Source organism: Lutjanus erythropterus, chromosome 11 (genome assembly GCF_056507025.1).
Source record: "Lutjanus erythropterus isolate fLutEry1 chromosome 11, fLutEry1.hap2, whole genome shotgun sequence".
Taxonomy (NCBI): domain Eukaryota; kingdom Metazoa; phylum Chordata; class Actinopteri; order Lutjaniformes; family Lutjanidae; genus Lutjanus; species Lutjanus erythropterus.
The window spans coordinates 16159582-16172833 of record NC_139327.1 but is presented as its reverse complement, the minus strand read 5'-3'; the positions used below and the strand labels follow the sequence as shown (position 1 = coordinate 16172833).

Below are 13252 nucleotides of genomic sequence, written 5' to 3'. Positions count from 1 at the left end.
GGCCAGACAGCCTGTGTCTGACTGAAACTAAAACCTTTCTCTGGATGAGGACTTTCTGTTCCCTAATGACAGTGGGCCCACATTTCATACCTTTAGGTTCCACAAAATACTTCCTCCTTACTCAAAATTCGTTGTACGTGGTATAGATGCAGGACAGCCACAGGTCCCTAAAAGCTTGTAAAGATCCCCTTCAGACATCAAAAGGGGACTTACGGTGTAGTAAGCATTTCTGAAGAAAGACAGTTGATTGTTGAATTCCATTACATTCCTTGGTAATACAACTGTTTCCTACAAAGCCTAAAAAATCTTTGATATTGGCGTATAATTAGGCTAATCCTGAAATATATTTCCACATCCTCATATTGTACCTCTCGTCTATCTCTCTCTTTATTTTTATTTTTAGTTAAACTAAGTTTAATGAACTGTCTTAGGCCCACCACCACCTCCCCTTTCACTGTGAGATTTTTGACAAATCAGAAACTACTACAGAAAAAAAAATGTATGAATGGAAAGATTTTGTTTTCATTGAAAATAGAAACTGAAAAAAAGATATATAAGCATGTAAAAATACCCTTCAGTTGAAGGGAATAATCTCGAATAAATAAATCAATGATTGATTAAAGTAGATGCAATCTTTGTTTACTGCGCTGAGCTGACTTTTTCCAAATAAGTATGAGCAACTTTGGATATAAGAAATATCAATTTCCACCACATTATTTATGATTTCCCTTATAAACATTCCTCACTAATGAAAACTGCTTATGAATATTATATCCCATTTCTGATATGTTGTCACAATACATTACTTTGATTATTGGATAATGTGGTAGTGATAAATTTGTTTAAGATAAGAAAAACAGAATTTCTCCTACCTGTCATCTGTATTCTGGGAATTTATTGGCAGTATACGTCTGAAATTAAACATAAAATTCATAATGATGTTTTCATCAATGTATAACGCTGAAAATAAGAACAGTTGTGTTTTCGTGACCGTAGAATGAAGCCTTTATATCAACAGAGGCAATGGGTCCTCATCCATGGACCCTGCCATGTTGCACTGCCATGTTTCTACAGTAGCCCAGAACAGACAAACCGAATGCTTTTTGCAAGCCACTGTAGGTTCTCTTACAGAATGGGAGGGTAAGACGAGGTGTTTGCAATCTGCAAGCTTACTGTTAGATGCCACTAAATCCAAACACACTGGTCCTTTAAACTGTAATGAAGTATAATTGAAGATATTCAAAATTACGATACTCATAGGCAATGAAGAAAATAGACATGTACAAGCATAATGTCCCACAATTTAACACTAAACCAACACATTTTAAAAACTCTGGTATAGGTTGAAGAGTCCTGGCCAGCAGTGAATCAGGCTGACCTACCAAAACACACTCACCCTCTCTTTTATAAAAGTGATCCAAACTAAATAGAAAGCCTGGTCTGTTTACACTAGGTCACTTTGTGCAGCTGTCTTTTGTTCTTCTGCATATCAAAATATCCCTGTTGTGTCCGTGCTTTCCAGCAAACAAGTCGGCGCACTCTGTCAGACAGGTGACAAACAGCGGTAAACTGTTTATCTCATGTTTGTACTGGATCTCTTTTGGCCTGCCATAACCTCTGATGTTACCACAGTCAATAACATATTCTATCCATAAAAAATATGTGTGTGTGTGTGTGAAAGATGAGTCTTCCACTGGAAAAAATAATTTATCTATATATATGTGTATATGTTACAACTTTGTCTTTTTGACTGTGCTATTTAAAGTTGAAATCTGTATCTAATCATTGCATTAATCTGTATATAAAATGGAATACAAGTACATTTTTAGCTGTGTTTGTCATATTCTGCACATCCAGCTCCTTAAATGTTACTGTAGGATGGCAGAGTAGAGTTTATTGTGTTTTTAGAGCTATGACATACAACAATAGTCTGTGGCTGAAAACAAACTTTTATTTAGGCATTTTAAACAAACATAAACAATCGCACACACGCATATATATGAGGGTGTATAGATAATGACTGAATTTTCCTTTAATATTTGCTATATTTGTTATGTATTATTAATCAGCAGTAGGATTTCTAAAGTTCTGGTGGCACAGGCTGAGGTGTAACAGGCAGCAATGCCCAGCAGGTAGTGAATTGTAGCTAAACAGTAGGAGTTCTGAACGTTTTATTGACTTTACATAGCCAAAAAAATAATAAATATTGATTTGGCCTTTGACCTTTTTATAATAGCAGGTGCTTTTTACCTGCCGTAAGAGGAAAAGCAGGTGTTATCAATAATAATAATGATAGCTCAGTTCTATTCAAGTGTCCCAATTGATATTATTATCTACACCTGTGCTTTTTGTACTGTGAAGTGTCTAAACATTGTTTGTTTATGTTTGCAGGCTTTTTAAAACTACAGTATAGCCCTTTCAATACTATATATGAAAGTACCTACGGGAAATAGCAGAAACATTTTTGTGAATTACAAGTGATTACTTCATTTACTATAATCTGAATAAGAGAACTGACCTCAGTGTAGCCTTAGATGATGTTTATTGAAGAAGTCATAGAATAGGAAGGAAATGCATAACAAAAGTACTTAAAGGGATCCCTGAAACCACAAATGAATGAGATTGAAAATAGATTGAGGATAAATTGTCCTTGTCACAAGGGAAATTTAACATTACTGTATGCAGGGAATACGGGGGAGGCAGTTATGAAAGTGAGGGAAGCCCTTCCTCTAATGTACCCCTTCCCCTTCTTCTGACCACATTGTAACAGTTGAGCAAGAGGTAAGCATTTTCTTTTTCACAGGGGAAGTCATTTATGACCTGTGACTCATTCATTGACCTATAGCTGAGTATTTCATAGTTCTTTAGTTTCTATTTTGGTCTTATTTCCTGATACAGGCCACATGTATAGAAATGGCCTGCTATGTGTCTTTTACATTTAATGACTAAAACATATTATTTTGCAATAATAAATAGATACAATATTTCTTTTAAGTCCTTCAGTGGAATGAATGCCCCTAATAACACTTTGTATTCCTGTTCATTGCGGTGGTGAGGTGCGTAGTACTAGAAACAAGTCTTTCCCCAGTTCAGAGTTTATCCAAGGAGCTTTTAAGGCAAACACATCCTGTGAGCTGGTGTCATGGTTTTCTCTTTGAATTAAACAAAGGATGTCAAATATCTTGGCAACTACCAAAACTGTATAAATGAAAACATAAGTATGCTGAATGTCAGTGCTTCAATAGGACAATAGGCTAAATGGTGACAGTGTACAGTGGCAGCAGCATGAATATATTTGATTTCTTCATAATCCCATGTAGAAAGTATATTGGGATGTTTTTAAAAGAGACATAAACTAAGTTATGGTATAAGAATCCAATTAGATTTTTTAGTTTTAAGTGAGTTGTTGACTTTTGTCAACCCTGTCTCCTAGAAATTATATTTTATATTACTAGATGCTTTTCATATGCTTTACATTGTGGTCGCAACATAATTTTCTGCCTGAATTATATTTACAGACGAGATTTCTTTGAAACATTACATTTATTGATTCACCAGGATGTGGCTGGACTGTGTGGCAGGTATACAAAGTGCAGGACTTTGCATCCAGACGCCTGCAACAAAAGAGCTTTGGTTGAGGGAAGGAAAAGATTGTAGCTACTGAACAACCATTTGCAAGAAGAATCAGATTAAACAAGTCCGTGTTTACATTTTCTCAAGCAAAGCTGCAGTGTGTTAGCCAGTAAAAAAAAAGAACCAGGGAGAATTTTTTCATTCAGATCAGTATATTTTGTATATTATATTTTGTGGTCATGGTAGTAGAAACAAACCCCACTACTTTTGTCCAGAGATGCCTCCAAAATCAACAAAATAGAAAACTTTCTTGTGGTAGTTTTAAATATTAATAAAAAAAAATCTTGTGTCTCAAGTCACTGCTGACTTTTTAACAATTCTGTAGTCACAGTGGCTATATAGTGTCTTACAAGACTGTCCATTTTGGCGGGAAAGAATTTAAAAAGTAGTGATCATCAACATTTTTGTTACAGGCTGTCTTTAAGGACAGGGGCAAAAAAACAAAAAAACATAAAAAGGTCACCACCTGTACACAGAGAGGCACCAGCACAGCAAAAGTCGTGTGAAATGGTTTCAATCGCTGATTTAGATGTATTTTTTTTTTTATTATGTGACTTAAAGTGCAACAGCTACTACAGCTCTTTAATAAAAATACAAAGGGAACTATTTAAGAGGCCTCAATCGTGTAGAGACCAACTAATTTTCTAGCATGTACAGCAGCCTATATGTTTTTATCTATCATGTGTGGCCCACTGGAAGGGCAGTTGCTTTCCCTGCCCCTGCCTTCAGTCTACCAGTGTCGTTGGGCACATTACTGACCAACATTTCCTCATTATGTTGATAGAAAATGTATTTGCTTTGTTGTATATAAATGTAATTTCTACAAGATACAGCTTCTATCTAATGAAATTCCTAAATCTGTATTGTTACGATTTCCATTGAGAACACAGATCGAAATAATTGTCAGCACAAAACGGGCATTTCAATGTTCAATTGGAAAAAAAAAGGCAAGTTAATATATTCATTGTGATTAAATAAGATTTTGAGTAATAATAGACGTGTTATACAGTTGCTCTTTCACAGCAAGGATGTTCAAAATAAACTTGAGTAAAAAGTACAAATACATTTTATTCGCAGATTCTTACATAAACTATCAGGAAAAGGTAGCGTGTTGTAGGTGTAAAACTGTAAAATATAGACAGCACCATTTATAGTTACAGACACGGTGAGCTTTGAACCCTGCTAACAGTATCAGTGGCAACCTATGGTCTCAGCTGTACAGAAGTGAAGAAACAGTTTCCTGCTGCCTAGTAAAACCCAGCGCTTACGCAAAAGTGAAACTTCACACCACAAAGAGGTAGGTAGAAAATACAGATTGATTAAGGTTTCTATTGAAGGAGGGATTTTGTGTTGATTTTTGGGTATGTTGTACTGAATTGCATAGGGGTAATCTCAGAGGAATTTTCACAAAAGATATCTCATCATTGCCCTGGCAGATGTGACGTCAGGAAAAGTCACTGTGCAACTTTCCTTGACACCATTACAGAGTTTTGTTGTCATACCTGTTAAATTCAGAGAAATGATGCAAGCTCTTAGTTTAGTTCATTAAATTTAAGTTTTAGCACTGCATAAGCTGCTCATATTAACATTTACAGTCGTCTAATAAAAAGAAACATGAAAAATCCTCCACAGTCTAAAACAATGTGACAAAATTGATTTAAAAAAAGCACTTTTTTAATTAACAAATTGTTACTCAATAAAGCGTTGCTGTTGTAATGATTTTGTTTGTTTTATTTAGGTAGAGCTGTTAATGAAGCTGCTGTAGTCATAAAAAAATAATCTCATCCCATCAGGTTATTTTAACCATAAGATGAGGCCAGTGACACTCCTCCATTAAATAATAATAATAAACCCCTTCCTCAGATAATATACAGTATGTACAGTACAACATGTCAACATGTAGGTATGGGCAGGTATGTGCGTAAATATTTTTTGTTCATAAATTCTAATAATACTTCATATAAATATATATATTACCTCTAAGTGTTGGAATGTGAACAAAATGGTTATAAATTAAAGTGAAATACCAGATGAGACAGGTTGTTTCTCTGACCTCTTACTGTTTAATGTAGTATTTGGTAAAGAGCATCAGCAGCCTTGTATTTTGGTAAATAAACAGATAAAAAAGACTCATCCACACTGGTATTGTACACATATTCAATATTTGTTCGGAATTTATTGATTAATACGAAAAAAAAATTAAATCAGTACGTTTTTATTTAATTTTCAACATGAATAAAGAATATCCCCCAGTTGTAATTCTGCTAAATGTTGGGTGACTTTCCCATTTTGTACGCATTGGATCAATTAATCATCTGGTTTGGAATTTACCCCCAGAGTATAATCCACCCCCTCGTAGTTGCGCAATTTAATTTTTGGAAGACAGAACAGTTCCCCTATCCATGAATACAAACAAAAATATAACAATGCAACACTTTCAATTATACTTCAAAGAATATTTTAAACGAATATAGCAGGATGAGACAAAATAAAACGCATATTACATTAAGGCTCAGCCGAGAGATGTGACCAAAGGCTGTGTGGAAACATATACAGTCAAATGTACTGAAAATGGCAGGTAGAGGTTATGACAAGGTGTGAAATCTTTCTTTTCCATCTTTCTTCAGCAGCATGTCCAGTCATCACCTTTTGTTTGCCACAGACCCACAGAAACACACACTGTATATTACATATGACACTAATACTACTACTACTACTACCAATAATAATAATAATAATAATAATAATAATAATAATAATAATAATAACTTTTTAACTAAGTTACCAATGCTTCAGCACGTTAAAAAACAACAATGATGAAGATAAATAGAAAAACTTCTTGCTGAATAAAGACATTACAAACAAGATCCAGTGAAATAAAATACAAGAACTAAAAAGATTCAGACAAAATCAGGATAAGGGCTCCTATGAACATATCTATTAGGACGACAAAGAGTCTGTCCCCTCTAGTTTTAAGCCCATGTAACATACTGGGAAGTAAGTAAGAGGGCTAAAACAAGACAAACGTGATGGAATAAAATACATGTCAATGGAGACAGTAAACTAGAAAAAGAAAAAAAAAAGTGTCATGTTTTAATATGAAAAGATTATTGTTTTCACAAGATGTTTTCCATGTTGTAACACGATATTTTCACATTATTATGACATACAAACTTAGCTATAACGAACTTTTATTGTTATAGGAATATACAGTATTTTGTCACAATACTATATTGTTATCATGTTAGAACATGATAACATAAAATGTTTCACATTATAACTTATATTGTTATAACATGATTTATATGTGTATAATGCCATGTTATAACAACATAGTTATCAGGTTATAATGTAAAAAGTCTGTAATTTATTGTTATAACATGAAATGATTAACATTAGAACAGAATATTGTTATTCTCATAACTTATTTCAAATTTTATCTCCAAGATCAATTTCTCTAGTTTCTCAACTTGAAACGTTTGTATGTTGTAATGATGTGAAAAACGTCTTGTTATAACAATAAACGTTTCACATTATAACGTGATGCTGATCTGTTTTTCGCTTTGTTCTTTGGCATCATTTCGCCCCCATGAAACACAGACGAATGGAAATTGTCTTATTATCAGAAACACTTACTTCCGCTAAAGGCAGCTATGATGATAAGGGTCTTTTTTTCTTTTTCTTTTTTTTTTTTGTGTGTGTGTTTTTCTGTTTTGTTTTTATGAGATTCGCTGAAACTGTCAGTAATTACTCATCAGCATCATGAGACTTCTGAAATATTCCCTTAAGATGCACAGTCAGACCTGGCCTTCACTGGCTTTTAGAAAAGAAAAAGCAACTTTTAGCAGTTTTTAACAGCTTGCCACTTTCACTACCATATAATTATACTACCATGTGACAAAACTGCATGTATAAAGTAGCTTATTTATTTAATTTAACAGTAACAGTGCACAGTAATACACACTGCTGTACTTACTGTACAATTGAAAAGAATATACAATTAAAATAAAAGTGACATACAATTTGCAGTGATGAAGAGTTTACCATTCGGTTACTATCCTTACCTGTCTGTCATTTTTAACTTATAAATACATATAAGCAGTGGTGGAAGAAGTACTCAAATCATTTACTAGTGTAAACATAGAAATACACAGTCTAAAAATACTCTACTACAAAAAAGTCTGAATTCAAAATTTAAAGATTGGTTAATGTCAAGTTGTCATAATAAAGACATTTTTGTTTTGATTAATGTCAAAGACACCTCAAACAATGTCATCTTTGCATTAAAAAATACATAAATGATTGGATGACACTTTATGATAACATAAACATTTGTTAAGACTTCATATTCAGGTGCCATGACATGGCTATGACAGAGTCATGACAGTCTTATGCACAACCCTTCAAATAAAGGTACAGAATAGTATTATTCTATTATTATACTTTTTGCACTAATATGAGTGCAAACTGTTTTATTGTATTGTATAGTGTATTTAAATAATAGGTCATATAAACTAAGTCAGGCTAGAGCAACCTAAAAATTTAGTTAGTGTTCCTGAAAACACCCATTTCCTTCAGTGAATTACATGTCTCTGGCCAAAGAGAGAGAGAGAGAGGGACAGATGGAAAGTGAGACCAAACGCTATATCGGGTTTCTCATTGGACAGATTACTCACTCACTTCTGTCTGAATCATATCGGCGACCACAAGATGCGAGAGAGAGGGGGAGAGAAAAAAAAAAAAAAGAAAAAACTCCAGCTCTGTCAGAAACCGAAAGCAATATCATGACAAATATATAAACTGTACATGAACCTCAGTATAGCATGAAGGTATCTTTGGTAGCTTTTACTGGAGTTCACTGGTCACTGCTCCTCCAAGGTAAGCCCATCTTAAACATAATACATTACAAATGAGTATGATGGTTTGAGTATTTGTAAGGTTTTATATTATTTTTTTTTATTTTTAATTTATATTTATATAATTTCTATATTAATTTATACTTATTTTTTAGATTCACTCACTGTCACACCATGTCAGCATATAAAGAAACACAGCATGTAATTGTTGAAAGAGTACAATGTGTTTATGGCAGTGCATATAAATGGAATAGTCATTAATATTTAATGTTTTGAACACACTTAGTGTCTATGTCAAACTTCAGGAAAAGGCTTGTAGTAAGTAACATCTAGTATTCATAATCTGTAACTTTTCTGCTGTTTATTTGTGTAAAACCAAGTGTCCCTTTGGTATCAATAATTTGGCGACAGCATTAGAGGACAATGTCATGGTTTCAGTGGGTGAATGATGTTGACTCATCAAGAGGACTGTGTTGCTGAAAAACACATGACATGATGCAGCTGAATAATATGACCAAAACTGGAAAGAACAGTTTCTTTCTCTTTTTTTTTTTTTTTTTTTACAGTGGCAGGGAACGTGAAAGAAATGATATATTTAACTCTTCCAATTCCGCTTCTTGCTGCTACTTGGCAACAGGCCAGCAGCAAAGTGCTGTGCAAGCAAAGTTTATCTTCTTTAATCTGGTTAGGATTTCTACATACATTACACATTTTATTATCTTCATGTATCAGAAATTTTGTCATAATAATGTGTATACAAAGTGATTTTGCTGGTCTGCCCTTTATCTGTATATATAACTTTTGGATGTCTGTCTGATCTGAGAGAGGGATCCCTCCACTGTGGCTCTTCTTATGGTTTCTTCCATATTTCTGCTGTTAAAAGTGGAGTTTGGAGAGTTTCTCCTGACCTGAATTGAGGGTCTAAGGACAGAGGTTGTTACACTGTACAGACTGTAAAGCCATCTGAGGAAAATTGTGATTTTGAGCTATAAAAACAAAAACTGACTTGTCTTGACTAGGATTACTTGCAAGGCCACAAACAAAAAGGAGAGACAACACTAAGCAAATGTTTCCTTCCCTAGTGAAACAATTTAGAGGAATTAAAGCACGTCTTTTTCCATGCATGTGCAACCAAACCACACTGTTGTGTTACTAAATTGCATAAGAAAGAAAGAGAGCATGTATGGGGATGCCGTGTGGTTAGTGGAGCATGTGGGCAGATTTTCTTTCAGAAATATAAATGGACTTCATCTGAGATACCAAGTATGGACATAAGCAGTTTATTTCCCATAAAGACAATCTACGTACCGGAATACTGTAGACTGTGTTGGAAGTGAAACTTTTTTTTTTTTTACAGTACTGAACACAGAAGTGACACATCTGACTAAATGTATACCTGAAAAGCAGCTGAACGGCAATTTAAGCAATAGATGATATGGCCATGTCTGTGTTTCAGATGACTGTTTGGTGGCAGGCTCTCGTCCTCCTCTGCTGTTTACTGAACTGTGTGGAGTCCTCTGCTCAGTCTCCACTCCTCCTGAGGAATAAATACCACAACTCCTTTCGTCTCACGAGGTCCACTCGAACCCGTGTCCAGCAGCTGCAGAAGACATATGTGAGTACTGAGCACACCGAGTTTCAGCTTCTCCTGACCACAATTCTTTACTGAAAAAAAAAAAGCTGAGAAAACTCATACTTTACAGGCAACTGTCTTCACTGAAGTTTTAAAACTATAATATGTAACATTTACACGTTAAAAAGGTAATGGTGCGTTTCCTGCTATTGCTAGCTATTTGCTATAACTTTTGGGAAAACACAGGATAAATTGTATATGTGAGAAAGTGAATTACTTTTTTATGTTACCTTGTCCATGAACATGATTTCTGCCTGAGTCATGTCAGATAGATTTTCATCAGTTATGGTGGTTGTTGTGGAAAAAGTGAAAATAACAACTCCCATGATTCCACACAACTTCACTTCAAACTCAGACTCTTAATTTGTGAAATCAATCTGTTGTGTTAATTTATTTGCTTGGAAATTTCAATGGTTGCAATTTTTGTTTTTCTGAAGAAGTGCAGTAAATCACTTAAACAAAAGATTACAGGTCGGCAGAACTTATTAAGCTTATTTTAAAAACTTAAACATACAATATGTACGTTCTGGCACTAGGGGTCTCTCTCACATTAAAACAGTAACAAAAGGGGTTTGATGTTCGATTCATGGGAGTCGCTAAAGTTGACTGTGAAACAACCACCATTGTTGATGAAACGCCACCTGACTTGACTCAGGCAGAAATCATGCTCATGAGCCATGTACCGAGTTTTATTCATATTACGTTTAGTCAGTGAATAATGCTGGAAATGTTTGGGATAATGTAACTCAACAAAATGTCTAACATCAGTCTAGCATTTTTGGACATTTTAATGCAGAAATGTTGCATATTATAGCTTTAACCCTCAACAATTTAGTGGACAGTTGGCTTGAAATTTTGCGCTTCCTAACTTTTTTTTTTTTTTTTATTGTTTTTAATTGTTTTTGTGTTCACTTCAACAGAATGAGCAGCAGTTGGGAAATATGCACTTTGAGGACAGAAGCCGGCAGTTAAAGGACCTGCCGTTACTTTCTACAGATTTCTACAGCTGGCTGATGCTCTCTGTGAGTATCTGCGTCAGTGCTCCATAGAAAACCACTATTTGGTTTTCATATTTGCAAAGTTTTCTGAGAATTTCTTCCATTGTGTTGATTTTTAGAAATATTTTTCCATGATGGGGATTAAAAAAAGTTTTCTGAGAATTTCTTCCATTGTTTTGATTTTTCTGAAATACTTTTTCCATTATGGGGATTAAAAACCCAAATCTGATGACCTAGTCAGAAAGCCTATTCTTGCAGAATGTAAATCTTGTAAAAATTTGAGTGGAATTCCCCTTTTAGAACTTCAACTTCAGAAAGGGGGGTTGTGCAACACTTTGCTTATGTAACCATGTGGTTGTCTGTTGTTGGTTGTGTGTGCAGGACTGGGAACGACTGCACGCTGCTTTCTGGGACATGCAGACCTACTGGAATATGCTGGAGTGGAAGAGAAAACAGCTGGAGAAGGAGGAGAAAGAGCAGATGGCTGGACAGGCAGTCCACAACACTCTACCTCGGAGCATCAGGCACATTCAGCTGGATCTTAGGGACCTGATGAACCAAGTCAGCAATCAGGTATCCACATCCTCTCACTCAAAACAACCCATGTTTTGCCCCCTTTTTGACTCACACAAAGAAAAAATAGACATTATTAGACCCATACTAGACTTTCTTAGAGGTTAATTAGGGACACGTTACAACAGAACTGTACTGTAGACTAAAATCAAATCACATACATGCTACATACACCTTCTTTAGCAGGTCACATACAATCAATTTCTTTGATCAAATCACATTATCTGCCTACAGCATTACAATATACCTGTCCATAATTACCTTCTAAATAAGTGTAGTAAGGGTCTAATAAAGGGTCTACTGTCGAATAAAGAACATTTTATTAGTTTACAGTGTGAACTAATAAGTGTGCACTGTAAAATAAAGTGCAACCTTTGTTATGCTTTCTTCTCTAGATGAGTAATTTGCAAAGCTCTTGGACAAAGCCAACCTCTCCTACAGCACGGGAAGCCTCGACCCCAGAAAGCAGCTCTATAACTTGGGACAGCCGAGTGGAGGGTTACGTCATTCTGAGGGATCTAGATCTGTACCTCACCAGGCTGGCAAGAGACTTCCTCCTGTTGGCTTCAAAAACACACATGACTCCGCAGTGAAAAAAAGAGCGCCAGGACCTTGACAACACGCACACATACAGAAAAAGAAGAAAAGGCTTAGCTCTAGCCAGAAATTGGAGTAATAGTTGTCAGGTTTAATTAGTGCTTTAGTAGGGCTTTACATGGAGCTCTCATCCAAGCTTTTATGATGTGTTTATTTATGGGCTTTCTTGGGTATTTCCCAGAGTTTCTGTTATACCTCTCAATAAGCTGCTAAAGCTCAGAGAACACTTCCCAACATCCTGTTTTTCCCCCGAGCCCTCTATCTACTGTACTTTCCAGAGATATATTTGCTATTTATTAATATATTTATTAACATGCTATTTATTTCAAAGTGGTTTTATTTCTCTTACAATTCAGAGATAGAGTGTTTTACATTATAAGACATTTTATATTTGATATATTTAAATATGTTTGTGTATGATTTTCATGACTGACAATAAAAAGATGAAGCATTTGAAACAGTGGTGACTTCATGTTATGATTTTCTAATATTTAGAAAAAATAGCAGTAATTGTTGCAACATTGAAGACATTCTTGTAATAATGATGATGTATATGAATTACAGAGATAGTTCAGATTATTTGATGTAGGTTTGCATGAGGTAATTATCCATAGTCAGTTTATTAGCTACAGTAGATGCCGGCTGACATGCCCACAGTGTGGGAAACAGGGAGGACCACCAGCAGTGAAGCTAAGCAATGACCTGCTGGGGACCGGGTCAGCAACAAAATGTATTTTACTTCCAATGCTTTACTATTGTTCTCTCCAAACCAACCAAACTCCATAGGTGAAATCAGCAATTTTACCTCGCAGAACGATGCAGGGGATGCTGGTCCACTGCTGCCTCCATCTGTTAGTTTGTTTGTGTTATTGTGTGACTTCAGTGTTTTAAAAAGATAATTTGGATTCTCCAATGTCACACAATGACAGCTCCTGTATTTTGTGAGGTAAAACTGCTGATTT

General features: G+C 35.1%; 1 protein-coding gene across 2 annotated transcripts; it reads left to right on the top strand.

Annotated features, from left to right (window-relative positions):
- Positions 1-4818: 4818 nt before the first annotated feature.
- LOC146318808 (uncharacterized) lies at positions 4819-13212 on the top strand. 2 transcript variants are annotated; one of them, XM_084730966.1, is made up of 5 exons: positions 4819-4930; positions 9946-10104; positions 11043-11144; positions 11502-11693; positions 12089-13212. In XM_084730966.1, the coding sequence occupies exons 2-5, from the start codon at positions 9946-9948 to the stop codon at positions 12284-12286; spliced, it is 651 nt and encodes a 216-aa protein (XP_084587092.1). In that variant the 5' UTR covers positions 4819-4930; the 3' UTR covers positions 12287-13212. The 2 variants fall into 2 exon arrangements, with proteins under 2 accessions (XP_084587092.1, XP_084587091.1); XM_084730965.1 differs by lacking the exon at positions 4819-4930 and having other exon boundaries at positions 9925-10104.
- The last annotated feature ends 40 nt before the right edge of the window (positions 13213-13252 follow it).

Bases quoted from the DNA above. Each gene is read 5' to 3' on its own strand.
- LOC146318808 (XM_084730965.1), top strand. From the start codon at position 9,925: ATGGCCATGTCTGTGTTTCAGATGACTGTTTGGTGGCAGGCTCTCGTC. The intron at 10,105-11,042 runs GTGAGTACTGAG...TCACTTCAACAG, and splicing joins AGCAGCTGCAGAAGACATAT to AATGAGCAGCAGTTGGGAAA. The intron at 11,694-12,088 runs GTATCCACATCC...TTTCTTCTCTAG, and splicing joins TGAACCAAGTCAGCAATCAG to ATGAGTAATTTGCAAAGCTC.